Here is a 17069-nt window from a genome sequence, read left to right on the forward strand (position 1 = left end):
AATAAATTTTCTCGTTCAAATTCGTTCAAAAAAGTAGAAAACAAAGATATTATAGTAGGAGACGCATTTATTTATGTAAAACCGTGAAAACTTCGCCGGTTTGTGTCGGAATGAGCGTCTATTTAATTAATATTTAACTTTTCTGTCTTTGGAATTTCCGCTCTTTTCAAATTTCGAGCGCAAATTCGCGAATCATCTTCGTCGTCCGGCTCCGTCACCGGCTCTGTGAAAAACAAGCGTTCGTTGGTTGGCGCGTGCATTGTAATGTTAAAATCGCGAAAATTGCCATAAAACCCCCAAAAATAATGGCAGATAGCATCGAGGACCTTTTCCAATGCTTCGACGAAGAACCCCAACCGGAAGAAGCCTCCAGAGAAGAGCAAGTTGCAGAAATCACATCATTATCCAACAGGTAAAATTGTTGACCATAACCTCAAAATTACACGCCAAATTCTCGTTTTTTATCAATTCCAGTAATGCAGATGCCGAAAATAAAAGTCTTAAACGTGATCATGAAGATGATGACGCTGAGGTGGCTGTTAAGAAGTCAAAAACTGATGATGAGGCGGTGGATCTTGAAGACATCAAGTGAGTGACATGTTGAGTCTTGAGTGACCCTAATGGTTTTATTGTAGCTTGGAGGAGTTAAAGAATAGAATTGTTGTTCATGTCATTGAGAGTATGGAGTCTTGTACTCATGAGGTTGCTTGTCCACCTGGTCAGGATTATATTCCATTGAAGACTGGAAGGACTGAGGCTGCAAAGAAGTATCCATTTGCTTTGGACGCTTTTCAGAAGGAGTCGATTTTGTGTGTGGATAATAATCAGTCGGTTTTGGTTTCTGCTCATACTTCTGCAGGGAAAACAGTCATTGCAGAGTGAGTAATTATGAAATATGTATAAAAAAAGTACAAATTGTTATTTTTTTGTCATTGGTTGGATGATCATGCGTATTTTTTTACTGTTTTTTGTATCACTTCATTAGATTCAACTAATGACTAATAATTTGTATTATGTAATACTTGAGCTATATTATATCATTTCATTTTTATCAACATTCTAAACAACACTTACGATGCAAATTGGTCATGTTTCAAGATTACGTCTCATATTTACATGTATCAGAAAAAATAAACAATGTATTTTATGATCATGGGAAGGTTAATTCCTATTTTGAACAATAGTTCCTCTTAATTAACTATTTTAAAGAGGTTTTAAGGTAAATTTATGTCTTTCTAGTTTAAAAAAATTTTTTGGTCAAAACTAGCGCTTTCTTTAGCATTACATATTTAGTTAAATTTCTTCTCAGGCATTGTTGCATTTTTTTGAGCTTATTTTTGAACGAGTTTTTGAAGGTCGAGGCCACAATGTACACTTGTTTTTTTATGTTTTTTTAAACTGCACAAAAAGGCTCATTATTTAATAAAATAGGTAAAGCTTTTGTCAAGATACTCGCAATTTTCTCTTCCTCTAATTCTTCAGAGTATCTTATAATATGTTTTGATTTTTATGATTGTTTTCAAACTTAGTTCAAAATTTTCTGCGACTTTGTTTCAGCGTTTTTATAACTGATTTGAATGTTATGTGTATTTTTACCTTTTACATTCTTACGTTTCTCTCGCGCTTTTCTTTTTTCAAATTCCCCCTTGAATATCCAAAATTGGAATTAAGGCCAATATGAAGAAACCCTTTTTGAAATCGTTTTTTTCGCCATTTTTTAACTTAGAATTCGATTTTCGATAGTTCGTTTTGGTCAATTTTTTTGGGCAAAAAAATTTTGCGACTCAATCGATAAAAAAATTTCAATTTTTCGATTTTTGATCGCTCCTTGTAAACTACTTGCCTTCTTGATCTGGGATTTGGCCAGTTGATTGATCTCGAGTTGCTCTTTTGATCGATCTATAATTCAATCGTAATAAACGCAGTTTTCGCCCCGAAACAGCTTTTTGAAAATGACCCTGAAACACCCTCTGAAAATCTATTTCGGTCGATATCTTTTTTATTTGTTAAGAAAATTTAAGCTGTATGGGCTCATTTTACGCAGAACTTCTCGCTGAACTCAAAACTACTATCATTTTTCTCGTCCGTCAACAGATAACTGAATTAGAGGCGTTTCAAATTTCGGGTTGTCGCTAGAGGGCCATAATTTTGGAGGTTCAAAAACGATTTTGCCCGATACTTCCGGAATTAAGGCGGATATAAAGAAACCCTTTTCGAAATAGTTTTTCGCGCGAGTTTTTACCTAACAATCCGGTCTTGGATTTTCCGGAAGTCAAAAATTTAATTTTTTATTTTAAAAAAAGGGCTTTTCTTTAGCATTTTTTTAAAAAATATTTTTAATTTTTACGTTCTCGCTTGAATGTCTCGTAAAACTTTTTGAACATCCTGTTTAACTGTATCCGCGACAATGCTGTAACTAAATGAAAACGGACATTGACATCACCAAATTAGAGAGTTTACTTTATACACTTTACTAAAATAATAAAATTTTATCGACGTTGTGTTTTAAATATTTAAATGTGTGGGACAAACTTTTTTTACTATATAAAACAGCGATCATATAATGGGTATGTGGGCCGTAATGTTTATTTCATCTATTTATTTTTTCCTAGTTTAGTGTAAATCAGAATTTCTTGCAGCTCGTTCACCACACATGTGATGCAAAATTAACAATAATATTTACTTCATCCGTTACTTTTTCCATTGTTATTGAACAATTTCGAACACATTTAGGTCTTGAATAAATTTTCATCGCATTACAATTTCCTTCAACAATGCGATAATTAAAGCTTCTAGAAAATGATTCCGTTGCTGATTAATTCTGAGTATCTTAGAAAATATTCAATGATGTATTGCTTCTGGCATTTCTTTATAATAATGACTGTATGTTCCAGATACGCCGTTGCTTTATCACTAAAAAATAAGCAACGTGTGATTTACACCACTCCAATCAAAGCATTATCGAATCAGAAATATCGTGAGTTTCTTGACGAGTTTAAAGATGTTGGGTTGGTCACCGGGGATGTTACAATCAATCCGAGTGCTTCTTGTCTTATTATGACTACAGAGGTGAGTCTCTTAAAACTTTACCACGTGGCTAATATTACAATCTGTAGATTTTGCGTAACATGTTGTACAGAGGATCGGAAATAATGCGGGAAGTTGGTTGGGTAATATTTGACGAGATTCATTACATGAGAGACAAAGAAAGAGGAGTTGTCTGGGAAGAGACGTTAATTCTCCTACCACACAATGTGCATTTCGTTTTTCTATCAGCTACAATTCCGAACGCAAGACAATTTGCAGAATGGGTGGCCCATTTGCATCATCAGCCGTGTCATGTCGTGTATACAGACTACAGACCCACACCATTACAACATTTTATTTATCCTGCCGGTGGGAGTGGCATTCACATGGTCGTGGATGAAACTGTAAGTTCACTTCATTTCTCGAATTTTTTAATAAGTTTAGATTTAAGGGCACTTTTAAAGATGACAGTTTTAACGCCGCAATGGCGGTGTTGCAAAGTGGAGGTGACGCAGCCAGAGGCGACGAAAGAGGACGAAAAGGAGGAATTAAGAATAAAGATGCGACACAAACGGATATCTTCAAAGTGGTGAAGATGGTAATGGAGCGGAATTTCGCCCCCGTTATCGTCTTCAGTTTTAGCAAGAAGGACTGCGAAGTCTACGCTATGCAAATGACGAAGCTGGATTTTAACACGAGTGAGTTTCCATCGTTTCTTCTAACAGAATCAAGACTTGTTTTGTAGCTGCCGAGAAGAAACTCGTGGATGAAGTTTTTAACAACGCCATGGATGTCCTTTCCGACGACGACAGGAATCTTCCCCAGGTCGAAAATCTTCTTCCTTTGTTACGCAGAGGGATTGGAATCCACCACGGAGGGTTGCTTCCAATTTTGAAAGAAACCATTGAAATTCTCTTTGGGGAAGGTCTCATCAAGGCGTTGTTCGCAACTGAAACCTTCTCCATGGGTTTGAACATGCCTGCAAGAACTGTCTTGTTTACCGGAATGAGGAAGTTCGATGGTCAAGAGTACCGATGGGTACGTCTAATAACCGTTTTTTTGACCCTAACTAATTGAATGTTTTTAGATCACTTCCGGTGAATATATTCAAATGTCCGGTCGAGCCGGACGAAGAGGTTTAGACGACAAAGGCATAGTCATCTTGATGGTGGATGAGAAAGTACCACCAGCGACTGGTAGAAACATTGTAAAAGGTCTACCAGATCCAATCAACTCTGCTTTCCATTTAACTTACAACATGGTGTTGAATCTACTCAGAGTTGAGGAAATTAATCCGGAGTACATGTTGGAGCGGTCGTTTTATCAGTTTCAAAATCAAACGGCCATACCCGGATTATATGACGGTGAGGAATTAAGTCCGATTTTCTGGTTTTTATTTGTGAAATTTTAGTGTATTCTGAAAAACTCAAAGCATATAATGCAATTGAGATTGAGTGCGAGTCTCAGATTGGATCGTATTACACGATACGACAAGAGTTGGATAAATTGGCGCTTCAGTTCAGGTCATACATAACTAAAGCTATTTATTTGGCTCCTTTTTTGCAGCCCGGGCGGTTGGTTAAGGTAATGTAACTTTTTTATTGTTTTTGTGTTTGTTTTTATTAAAATTTAGGGATCGCAATCGTTTGAATAAAATTACGCAAAAGTTTTAGGATTTTCAACAAAATTGAACAGCTCTGGAAATCGTTTTTTGATTTATTCACATGTTTAAATAAGAATATAATCGTGATATTCGGAATTTATTAAGAATGTGGTATTTGAAAAGTTCAACAATGAAAGGATAAGCGAGGAAAACTTTACGTTAAATTAATATTTCACGATGGAAATTAAACGCAAAACTTTATCCTATTACTGAATCCGCGAAAGTTTGCACATTTATTTTTGGAATTGTGAAGATGCTAAATGACGTGAAATTCGACTTCATACCTGATAATCTCTGATCCTAATCCGGCTCATGGAACTCTTTAAGACGTTCAAGCAAAAATTGTTTCTAATTGTTGGAAACTATATCTTTGTGTCGGTTTACAAAATAATTTAAGTGAAATTATTGCTGATATTTGATTAACGCAAAAACGTTCACATGGCACTTTAACATGTCGTTAAATAGTTAATCGAAATTAAAGATTTAATTTAGGTTCTGTAAATTCGCCCTGAGTGATCAGGAACTGATTAGGAGTTGGAATATGCCGAAAGTACTCTAATTCTGTAAGCTTAATTGAAGTTTAAAGTTGATTTTCAGTATTTTGATTTTGCTAGTGTACGAAAATATGCAACGAGTTTAATAACAAATAGCGAATATTAATTGATAAAGTAAATTTAATTTCATTGATTTTTGGGTTGTTTAATTTTTTTTCGTTCTTCTGATTTTTTTTTCGAATTCTTCTACGTCTTTATGGTTTTTTTGTTTCTTTCAATTAAGATTCTATGATTCCAATATTATTATTTTATACATTTAAAATCTCTTCATATTCTAGACCTTCTCATTTTTTGACTAGTTATTCTAGGTTTAAATTCATAGGTTTTTGAGCTTTATTTAAGCCTTTTTTATCTTATTTTTATCTCGTTTCTTTAGTATATTATTATTTAATTTACTTTTTAATATTCAAACTAATGTTTTCTTGATTTTACTTGGCAGAATTCTCATTTTGTGCCGAATTAAAAAGCGCAGTTTTAATAATTGCGTTACATCTTCGGTACCACCAACGAAAATTTACCTTGCGATTCTTCTCTAGCGGTTAGTAACCGGCAGGTAAAAGTTTTATGACAATTGTTAAAAGCTTTTCAGTGGAAAACTGTCGGAGACCGAGCTTAATGATGTTTCGCGGAATTAATATTCACGACGCAGGTAAAAGCTTTTGCAAAACAAGTCTCTTCTGAGAAAAGAAGTTTTAGCATGGAAAGAGACAAAAGTAGAGTCGGAAGACTGCGTGTCTGTGCTAAACGGAGAAAAAACAAACTTAATTCGAATTTATTTACGTTTTCTTTCATTGAACTTTAGTTTAATTATTATAAAAAAAAGTTTTTGTTGATAAAAGAACGATGAAATTTATAAAAGCTCCAAAAACCCGGAGAATCCTAATGTTTTTTTAACACTTCCAGATCAAAATTGAGGACATGGAGTACGATTGGGGCGTCGTGGTCAACTTCAAGAAAGTCAGTGATAATGCAGGTAAAAAGGGCGCAAAAGCCAATCCCGCTCTCCGTTCCAAGAAACTTCTGCTGGATTTGCTACTGAACGTCATTTCTGAAGAAAATCCCGATCCAGATGTAATCCCTAAGCCTTGCTTGGACGGTCAGGTAATTACAAACGACTTTGCTTCGAACTGCAAACCGGATTTGCATACTTATCTTGAAATTTATGAGTTTTAAATGTCAACTCTTTATGACGTGCTTGGCACGATTTTTTTAGTTTTAAACTAATTAAGATGTATGTAACAGAATGGGGAAATTGAAATCGTCAACGTCGAAGCTGCGGTGATCACCCACATTTCATCGGTGCGTTTGTATTGTCCGAATGATCTGAGACAGAAAGATACAAGAAGAGGTGTGTACAAGTCGATAAAAGAGGTGAAGAAACGCTTCCCTGAAGGACCACCTCTTCTGAATCCGATCGACGATATGAAAATAACAGAACCTGACTTTGTGGACATCGTCAAAAAAATCGAAAAACTCGAAAAGAAGTAAAAGAAACTCTCTAAAAGGAACTCCAACTGACACTTCTCTTTTTAGAATGTACGACCACCCTCTACACAAACATTTATTACTTGACACAGAATACCAAAAGTACGAAGAAAAACTGAAATATCGAGAAGAATTGGTGGTCGCACGCCAAAAATTACTTGACGCAAAGTCCGTTTTACAACTCGATGAATTGAAGTGTCGTAAACGCGTGCTGCGGAGGCTCGGCTATTGCACCAATACGGATGTAATACAATTGAAAGGCAGGGTGGCCTGCGAACTGAGCAGGTAACTTTTTCGGCTTTTTTAAAAGAGTTTGTGTTATTTTGTGGTGTTGTAGTGCCGACGAATTGCTGATCACTGAAATGATATTCAATGGCGTTTTTGGAAATCTAACGCCGGCTCAAGCTTGCTCATTACTCAGTACTTTTGTTTGCGACGAAAGAGGTAATGATGTCCCCAAATTGTCCGAGGAGTTGTCGGGGCCCTTGCGGCAAATGCAGGTGAGTTTCGTTTCGTTTTTTTTTTAATTAATTAGAGTTAAAATGGACGGGCGGTGGCGATAACAATTCTGATAATTGATACACACTTCACTATTTATATTCGCAGGAATTTTATTGATGATGTGACGTCATTCACACATGATTAATAAAGAGTCATTCAAACAAAAGAATTGCTATTTTAAATGCGGGGGAAAACAATTTTCTGTAGGAAACCAAAACTGTTTTCTTTCTAATGGCGGTAATTTCGGAAGATTTGCAGTTTATGGCGGTTTTAAGAATTTACAACGAAATGGCCAGGCGGTAAGGTCAAATTTGCAGAATTGAATATTAAGTAGGCTTACAAAGAAAGCCTTTAAATCTTTCACTGGTGGATTGCAGCGTTTCTGGGAAGGTAATTCTTGAGCTCTTGACAATTTGTAAACATTACCTGGGTCTGACTGGTTTCGACGGTTATGCAGAATTTTTCTTGGATTTTAATACGGCGATTGTATGTTTCTTATTTCTTGTTTAAAATAAGTTTTTCTTGAATAAGTCGCGAAATAAGAAAGTTTTGTATATCCCCGACCTGAAATAATTTGTCAAATATAAAAAGACTGGTCTAAAAAATTTTGCCGGCAAATAGTACAGTGATTCCTGAAGGGAAATCGCTTTGTCGTATTGAAATTGAAGCCTATGTTGCCTTATCCTATCAGGAATTCGAGTATAGGTAGTTCAATAATATTCATTTTCTTTAGTTCTACCCAAAAAAAGAAATGCCATTTTTCAAAATGTTAGGTAATAAACTTATCCCTGAACCAGAGAACATGAAAATGTAATTATTATGATATTTGCGAAAAACGTAAGCATGCATTTTGTAAAATACTGTTTTTGAGATCTCTGACGTCAATAAAATGATAAACGCTAATACACATTTTAGCCTGCAACAAATACAGTCGACTGTCAATAATTCAGTAGTTTTATTTAGCGAGTTTTCTTTCTTTTGATTTCAGTTTTATAAAAAAAAAATCGACTAAAAAGAAAAATTAATAAAATAACAATTAAAAGTATTTGCCAAATAATCATGGCAAAATACAATAAGATTTTTTTGCAACCGTTTGGAAAAATTCTATTTACATATAAATATTTGTAAAGCAAAAGTCTCTGTTTGAATTATCAATCAATTCTTCTCGTTTCCAAGCAAACATTGTTTTAACGAGTAATAAATTCAGAGTTTGTTCGAATTATACAAGGGGCCAGGCGTTTAGTTCGAATAATCGGAAAATTCGAATTATTGAGAACCGACGGTACTATCGTATCAAAGTGCTCGAAGATAAGAGATCTGAAAAGTTAAGGACTGATGCATGTTTGAGTTTTTAATTTTCATAATTTTATAAGACATTATAACTATAATAAAAGAATTAATTGTATTTCTTAATGCAGCCGTTGTAAATTTACAGGAAATTTCAAAATTTTAAAAGTGCCTGCATGTGGACGATTCATCATCAGCTATAAATACAATCGACTGAAAAGTTAATCGATTTCGAAGATCAATAGATCAAAAAATAAAAGAAAAAGTTTTTTTTCTGCTATTCAGAGTTGTTTGCATGATCAAGTGGTACACTGTTGATGCGCTATTTTTGATACATCCTGTTTATAAAAAGAATAAGAAATTCTAAAGTCGACCTATGGGTGGATTTGGTAATGTTCGACTTATTTATCAAATAAGTTAGCAACAAATGCTCAAGTTGTGACTATGAAACCGTATGTGCCTAATAAGTTTCACTCCAAATAAGATTTACTTCATTAAGTTTTTTCAAATAAGAATTACTTGTTTTTCGACTATGAATCAATAACGTCGTCTTAAACACGCAAATAAAATGTTAATCTCTCGTTGCGTAATGTAGTTTTTTAAACTTTGATTATGAGGGTGCTAATAAAACTGAACGACGAATAACAACAAAAAAGAAGTTGCAAAATTGCAGAAGAAAAAACTCTTTTAAGTTCCTTTTGTTAATTAGTGTGCGCTTAATGACGAGAAAAGTAACAAATAAGAATCTTTAAATTAGTAAACATTTCTTGGTTTATTTAGTAGAAAACGGGTATTTAAAGTTACGATTTTTTGCTCTTCAATCTTTCTATTGAATTCTTCATTTTTCTTTAATTTCCCTTGAACAATAAATTAGAAAACACGCTCTATTCCAGTCAAACTAAGAAATGATTATTAATTATCTTAAGTCAGCGAAATTTGATTCATTGACTTTCCGTGTTTTTTTTTTGGAACGTTTTTGTATAACGTTGGTGACAAAAACTTCACCGCTCGCTGATTTCGATCATTTCGTGTTGGTCTTTGGTGATAAAAGTGGTGCATTTTTCGCAGGAACTTGCAAGAAGAATAGCGAAAGTAAGTACAGAAGCCCGACTTCCGCTAGAAGAAGATTCGTACGTTGAGCGTTTCCGCCCCTTTTTAATGGACGTTGTGTTTTCTTGGTGCAATGGTTCAACTTTCAGCGAATTGTGCAAAATGACGGACATTTTCGAAGGTTCCATCGTAAGATGTATGCGTAGATTAGAAGAGTTATTAAGGCAAATGGTACAAGCATCAAAGACGATAGGAAATACGGATTTAGAAGATAAGTTTAACACCGCGATCACTTTGATAAAAAGAGATATCATTTTTTCGTCGAGTCTTTATCTGTAATTTTACTTTTTAGTTACATGTAGAAATTTGTTTGGTTTGTTGGGATTTTCGATTTTACCTGGAAGGGTTTATCTGACCTCCCCACCCTGTAAATCCACCCTTTTTACCACCACCTCAAGCTTTAGTAGTATATAAGGTCCCAAGGGAGCGTTTTCAAGTCAGTTCTCGTTTGCTATTCTAAACAGTTTTGTGACCAACTGAAGTGAAAACTCCTCCCGCATTCTGTGTATCTTCGTTCTGTAATAAACTCTAAAATTTGACGTTGTTCTTTCGGTACTATGCTATTTGTTGTCACAGTACGGATTGATCACGTCGAAATTTTGGGTTTAACTCTTTTTATATGTGTAGACTTTTTGGTGAGTAAAACTTTGAAATTTTGCATCCTGTTCTTAACATCTCTCGTGAGACTGCTTCGTCTCTACTTTTTCTCTGAAGTAGTACGGAACATTCTCACGGTGGATGTTGAGATCCATCATCGCCACTCGCTCTCAGTAAATTTGTAGGGAGTACTGCAAGTACCTACGTCTTTTTCCGCGTAGTACGAGCGGTACTCGCTATAAACTTTACTTCATCAACACCAAATCTCAACAAACTCTTGCGTATGATCAGTTCTTTGGTGATCTAGCCGTGTGATGATTGAAACCACACGTCTTTCTCGCCAAGACTTGAGAATACGTACCTTCGCATGCCCCCAAGACGGTTACCCTGGAGGAACTATTGGTGTGATGTGTTTTTTTATTCATATCACAGCCATTAGTTACTTCAGGGTGGTCGTTGCAATCAACGTTTCCAGCTTCAACAAGAAGAGAAATTTGCCTGAATTCATATTTTTTTCGGATGTTCGCGTCTAGTCGCATTGAATTGGGTTTGTGACTAGATCGAACATTCGCTGGAAGTATGGAAAGTTCGTCAGTGGAGGATCGTCGGCATGTTTTGAGTTGTTGATGTGGCTTTGGTAGTTTTTTACGCGATTAAAGCTATGTCAGCAATTAAAAAAGTGCCGGCTCGTCATCGCCGTGGGCGGAGTTACATTAGTTTGTTTATTTTGTGTGAATTGTTTTTTCTGGGTTAATCATAAGAATGCGGCTTCACTTTTCTTCTTCACTTTCAGACTGACATAATGCTCTCATCTGTGTGGTACTGGACGAATTGGGTGTGTTTGAAAGGTTCTCGTCATCTCAATCAACGAACTGAGACAGTCAAAACACTTCTCTGAGGTTGGAATATGCCCAGGATCAGCCAATGAATCAAAACATTAAACTTATGTAGCCACAAATAAAATATGTCTGTTAAACAAATTTTTTTTTTTTTCTAAATCGCGATTTACTCTTATCTACCTCTCCGACACTGCAAACTGATTTTTCTACGCCTGATTTGTGAAAATTATTTGGAGAAATCGCCATTTTATTCTTCGGGTATTTGATTTGATTTTTTAAATACCCAAAATTCAATGGTCGTTTGACTTTGTGGGTTGTCAAAGGGCCAAAGTTTTGATGGTTTGAAACAATTCGTGCTCAATACCTCGCAAACTATTACAGATATTGAGATGCGGTTTGCGCCATCGTTTTCTTCTCGAATTTTTACATAAGAAATGGTTCTTAGATTTTTCAAAAATTTTTCGTTGATTGAAAATTTTCGTGACTAAAACTATGCCAAATTTCTGATATCTATATCTCGCTTATTCTTTAGAGTAAATTTAAGTTATTATACATCAGTGTACGCAGAATTTTCCGCAGATTCCAAATCTGGGAGTTAAATTCAGATCCGACAACAAATAACTGAGTTATGGCCGATCAAAGTTTCGGAAAGTTGATTTTCCTTTTTCTCCATTTTTCCTAATTTTTAAAGTTAAATATCTCGGAAACTATTTGAGATATTGAGATGCGGTTTGCGCCATTCTTTTTTTCGGCTCATTTTACGTTAGAAAATGTTCTCAAAAGCCCAAAATTCGATAGTCGATTTTTCGCGAAAAAAAAATTGCGACTCAAACGATGAAAATTTTCCATTTTTTTTATTTTTGGTCATAACTCGTAAACCATTTGTCCGATAGATCTCAAATTTGGCCAGTAGATAGATTTTGAACTCCTCTTTCGACTGATGCATGAGTCAATGCCATTAATCGTCGTTTTCATTTTGAAAACATTGATTGAAAACCACCCCAAAATGATGTTTTTAAAACAGTTTTCGCCAATACCTCGTTTATTTATAAAGCAAACTTAACAAATTTGGGTCTCATTTTACGCAGAATTTTACGCTGAATTCAAAAACATGATAATTTTTTAATATTTGTTAACAGATAGCCGAGTTATGGCCGTTTGAAATTTTGTATTGTCGCCAGAGGGCCAAAGTTTTGAAGGTTCAAAACAATTCGTGCTTTATATCTCCGAAACAATTTCAGATATTGAGATGCGGTTTGCGCTATCGTTTTTCTCGCGATTTTTTACATAAGAAATAATTTTTCTACAGTCGAAATTTGCAAATTTTCGCAAAAATGCATGACTAAAGCTATGCCAAACTTCTGATATCGCTTTCTCGCTTATTTTTTGGGGTAAACTTGGGGTATTATACATCAATGTACGCAGAATTTACCGCAGATTCCAAATCTGGGATTTAAATTCAGATTCGACAACAAATAACTGAGTTATGGCCGGTCAAAGTTTCGGAAAGTTGATTTTCCTTTTTCTCCATTTTTCCTAATTTTTAAAGTTAAAGATCTCGGAAACTATTTGAGATATTGAGATGCGGTTTGCGCCATCGTTTTTCTCGGCTCATTTTACGTTAGAAAAAGGGCTTAAAAGCCCAAAATTCGATGGTCGATTTTTTGCAAAAAAAAAATCCGACTCAAACGATAAAAAATTTTCAATTTTTTTATTTTTGATCATAATTCGTAAACCGTTTGTTTGATCGATCTCAAATTGGGCCAGTAGATAGATCTCGGGCTCCTCTTTCGAGTGATATATAATACAAAGGTATTAAACGTCGTTTTTACATTAAAAATAGTGATTGAAAATCACCCCAAAATGACCACTTCCATACAGTTTTTGGTCAATGCTTTCTTTATTTCGTAAGTAAACTCAATAAATTTTGACTCATTTTACGCAGAATGTCACGCTGAATCCAAATCTGGAATTGAAATTCAGATCCGACAACAAATAACTGAGTTATGGCCGTTTGAATTTTTGGGTTGTCGCCAGAGGGCCAAATTTTTGAAGGTTCCAATCAATTCGTGCTCAATATCTCGAAAACTATTCCAGATATTGGAATGTGGTTTGCGGCATTGTTTTTCTCGCGATTTTTTACATAAGAAACAGTTCTTTGATTTTTGTAGACTCGAAATTTGCAATGTTCGCGAAAATTCCTGACTAAAACTATGGCCAAACTTCTGAAATCGATTTCTCGCTTATTTTTTAGAGTAAACTTAAGTTATTATACATCAGTGTACGCAGAATTTTCCGTAGATTCGAAATCTGGGATTTATATTCAGATCCGACAACAGTTAACGTAGTTATGGCCGATCAAAATTTCGGATAGTTGATTTTCATTTTTTCTCATTTTTCATAATTTTTAAAGTTAAATATCTCGGAAACTATTAGAGATATTGAGATGCGGTTTGCGGCATTCTTTTTTTCGGCTCATTTTACGTTAGAAAATGTTCTCAAAAGCCCAAAATTCGATAGTCGATTTTTCGCGAAAAAAAATTGCGACTCAAACGATGAAAATTTTTCTTTTTTTTTATTTTTGATCATAACTCGTAAACCATTTGTCCGATAGATCTTAAATTTGGCCAGTAGATAGATTTTGAACTTTTCTTTCGACTGATGTATGATTCAATGCCATTAATCGTCGTTTTCATTTTGAAAACATTGATTAAAAATCACCCTAAAATGATGTTTTCAAAACAGTTTTCGCCAATACCTCGTTTATTTATAAAGCAAACTTTACAAATTTGGGTCTCATTTTACGCAGAATTTTACGCTGAATTCAAAAACATGATAATTTTTTAATATTTGTCAACAAATAACCGAGTTATGGCCGTTTGAAATTTTGTATTGTCGCCAGAGGGCCAAAGATTTGAAGGTTCAAAGCAATTCGTGCTTGATATCTCGGGAACTATTTCAGATATTGAGATGCGGTTGTCGCCATCGTTTTTCTCGCGATTTTTTACATAAGAAATAGTTCTTTGATTTTTCTACAGTCGAAATTTGCAAATTTTCGCAAAAATGCATGACTAAAGCTATGCCAATTTTCTGATATCGCTTTCTCGCTTATTTTTTGGGGTAAACTTGGGGTATTATACATCAATGTACGCAGAATTTACCGCAGATTCCAAAACTGGGATTTAAATTCAGATTCGACAACAAATAACTGAGTTATGGCCGATCAATTTCCTAAGTTTTAAAGTTAAAGATCTCGGAAACTATTTGAGATATTGAGATGCGGTTTGCGCCATCGTTTTTCTCGGCTCATTTTACGTTATAAAAAGTGCTTAAAAGCCCAAAATTCGATGGTCGATTTTTTGCGAAAAAAAATTCGACTCAAACGATAAAAAATTTTCAATTTTGTTATTTTTGACCATAACTCGTAAACCGTTTGTTTGATCGATCTCAAATTGGGCCAGTAGATATATCTCGAGCTCCTCTTTCGAATGATATATAATACAAAGGTATTAAACGTCGTTTTTACATTAAAAATAGTGATTGAAAATCACCCCAAAATAACCACTTCCAAACAGTTTTTGGTCAATGCTTTCTTTATTTCGTAGGTAAACTCAATGAATTTTGACTCATTTTACGCAGAATGTCACGCTGAATCCAAATCTGGAATTGAAATTCAGATCCGACAACAAATAACTGAGTTATGGCCGTTTGAATTTTTGAGGTGTCGCCAGAGGGCCAAATTTTTGAAGGTTCCAATAAATTCGTGCTCAATATCTCGAAAACTATTCCAGATATTGGAATGTGGTTTGCGGCATCGTTTTTCTCGCGATTTTTTACATAAGAAACAGTTCTTTGATTTTTCTAGAGTCGAAATTTGCAAATTTTCGCAAAAATTCATGACTAAAACTATGGCCAAACTTCTGAAATCGATATCTTGCTTATTTTTTTGAGTAAACTTAAGTTATTATACATCAGTGTACGCAGAATTTTCCGTAGATTCGAAATTTGGGATTTAAATTCAGATCCGACAACAGATAACTTAGTTATGGCCGCTCAAAGTTTCGGATAGATGATTTTCATTTTTTCTCATTTTTCGTAATTTTTAAAGTTAAATATCTCGGAAACTATTTGAGATATTGAGATGCGGTTTGCGCCATTCTTTTTTTCGGCTCATTTTACGTTAGAAAATGTTCTCAAAAGCCCAAAAATCGATAGTCGATTTTTCGCGAAAAAAAATTGCGACTCAAACGATGAAAATTTTTCATTTTTTTTATTTTTGGTCATAACTCGTAAACCATTTGTCCGATAGATCTCAAATTTGGCCAGTAGATAGATTTTGAACTCCTCTTTCGACTGATGTATGATTCAATGCCATTAATCGTCGTTTTCATTTTGAAAACATTGATTAAAAATCACCCTAAAATGATGTTTTCAAAACAGTTTTCGCCAATACCTCGTTTATTTATAAAGCAAACTTAACAAGTTTGGGTCTCATTTTACGCAGAATTTTACGCTGAATTCAAAAACATGATAATTTTTTAATATTTGTCAACAAATAACCGAGTTATGGCCGTTTGAAATTTTGTATTGTCGCCAGAGGGCCAAAGTTTTGAAGGTTCAAAACAATTCGTGCTTGATATCTCGGAAACTATTTCAGATATTGAGATGCGGTTTGCGCCATCGTTTTTCTCGCGATTTTTTACATAAGAAATAGTTCTTTGATTTTTCTACAGTCGAAATTTGCAAATTTTCGCAAAAATGCATGACTAAAGCTATGCCAAATTTCTGATATCGCTTTCTCGCTTTTTTTGGGGTAAACTTGGGGTATTATACATCAATGTACGCAGAATTTACCGCAGATTCCAAATCTGGGATTTAAATAGAGATTCGACAACAAATAACTGAGTTACGCCGATCAAAATTTCAGATATTTGGTTTTATTTATTAAGTGATACAGACTTAAATATTGTTCCAATTATTATTGTTCGTTTATCGAGTATTTGTCCGCGCAAGTGGTTGCCGCCTGGGAGAATGACTAAACGTCTATACCAGGAGGTCCATTGGGAAGTAGCGTCCCCACGGACTTGTAAGCGCTGAGTGACCAGTCTCGCTTTTTGCCCATATACCGTGCGATGAATTATTTAGATTTGCATGTTTCTTAGCTGAAGTGATGAAAGACACACTGTCAAAGTTATAGCCACCTTTTATCTATATAATTGTTGATCGCACGGTAGAAGGATACTGGTAGCCCACGGTTTTCGGTGGGCGAAGGTCCCACCAATGACGTGCGATTGGTTTTTTAACAGTTGGTAATCAATTAATTAAAGAAGCTAATTTCGTTTTGTATATTTTTTTTCATTATTTTCATACATTTTATACAACCTAGTTTTTATAAATTTCGAATTAGAATTTTTCCGTCTGTTTCAATTAATAATAATGCCTAAAGCTGACCTGGATTTTCTTTTCCATACAAATATGTAATTTTCTAAACCAGTTTTTCTTAATTTTTCCGAACGTTATTTTGTTCTTGAACAAACTCTTCGTTTTCGTTGCCAGGTCAAAAGGGCTCCCATTTATTCTGTCAGTTTTTCCGGGCTTTCACTTTTGATAAATGTGGCGAAGTTGAATAAAAATAATAAACAATGAATAACTCGATGAAAGTTTATTACCTTCCATCGCATATAATACAATTATTGTTAACTATCAATTTTAAGGTCAATAATCTCACATTTCATGTTAAACCTAAGATACACGTACATCCATTTTCACTATCTATAGAAAAGTACTAATCGACTAGTACAAACGTAAATTATTGTCAAGAAATTTTCGTAACGTAGTTCAATGGCATAGTTGAGTAACAGAGTGAAACTAAGAAAACAATTTGAAGATAAGTAAGTAAAAAAATAAATAAAATATACATAACAAAAGGGTTGTAACAACTGTGTTATTGGAGTATTTAACACACATACCAACTTTCATTTAATTTAATAAAGTTCTTTATCTAAA

At 34.5% G+C, this 17069-nt stretch overlaps 1 protein-coding gene across 1 annotated transcript; it reads left to right on the forward strand.

Annotated features, from left to right (window-relative positions):
• The first annotated feature begins 196 nt into the window (after positions 1–196).
• On the forward strand, positions 197–10285 carry Mtr4 (exosome RNA helicase Mtr4). The gene is made up of 14 exons (XM_088045806.1): positions 197–412; positions 475–588; positions 636–878; positions 2895–3069; positions 3117–3431; positions 3479–3725; positions 3773–4065; positions 4115–4391; positions 4439–4611; positions 6148–6345; positions 6487–6728; positions 6778–7014; positions 7067–7229; positions 9586–10285. The coding sequence occupies exons 1-14, from the start codon at positions 306–308 to the stop codon at positions 9904–9906; spliced, it is 3105 nt and encodes a 1034-aa protein (XP_087901932.1). The 5' UTR covers positions 197–305; the 3' UTR covers positions 9907–10285.
• Positions 10286–17069: the final 6784 nt, after the last annotated feature.

The sequence above is a fragment of the Gnatocerus cornutus genome, chromosome 9 (genome assembly GCF_029298725.1).
Source record: "Gnatocerus cornutus isolate USDA-ARS CGAHR chromosome 9, icGnaCorn1.1, whole genome shotgun sequence".
Classification (NCBI taxonomy): Eukaryota; Metazoa; Arthropoda; class Insecta; order Coleoptera; family Tenebrionidae; genus Gnatocerus; species Gnatocerus cornutus.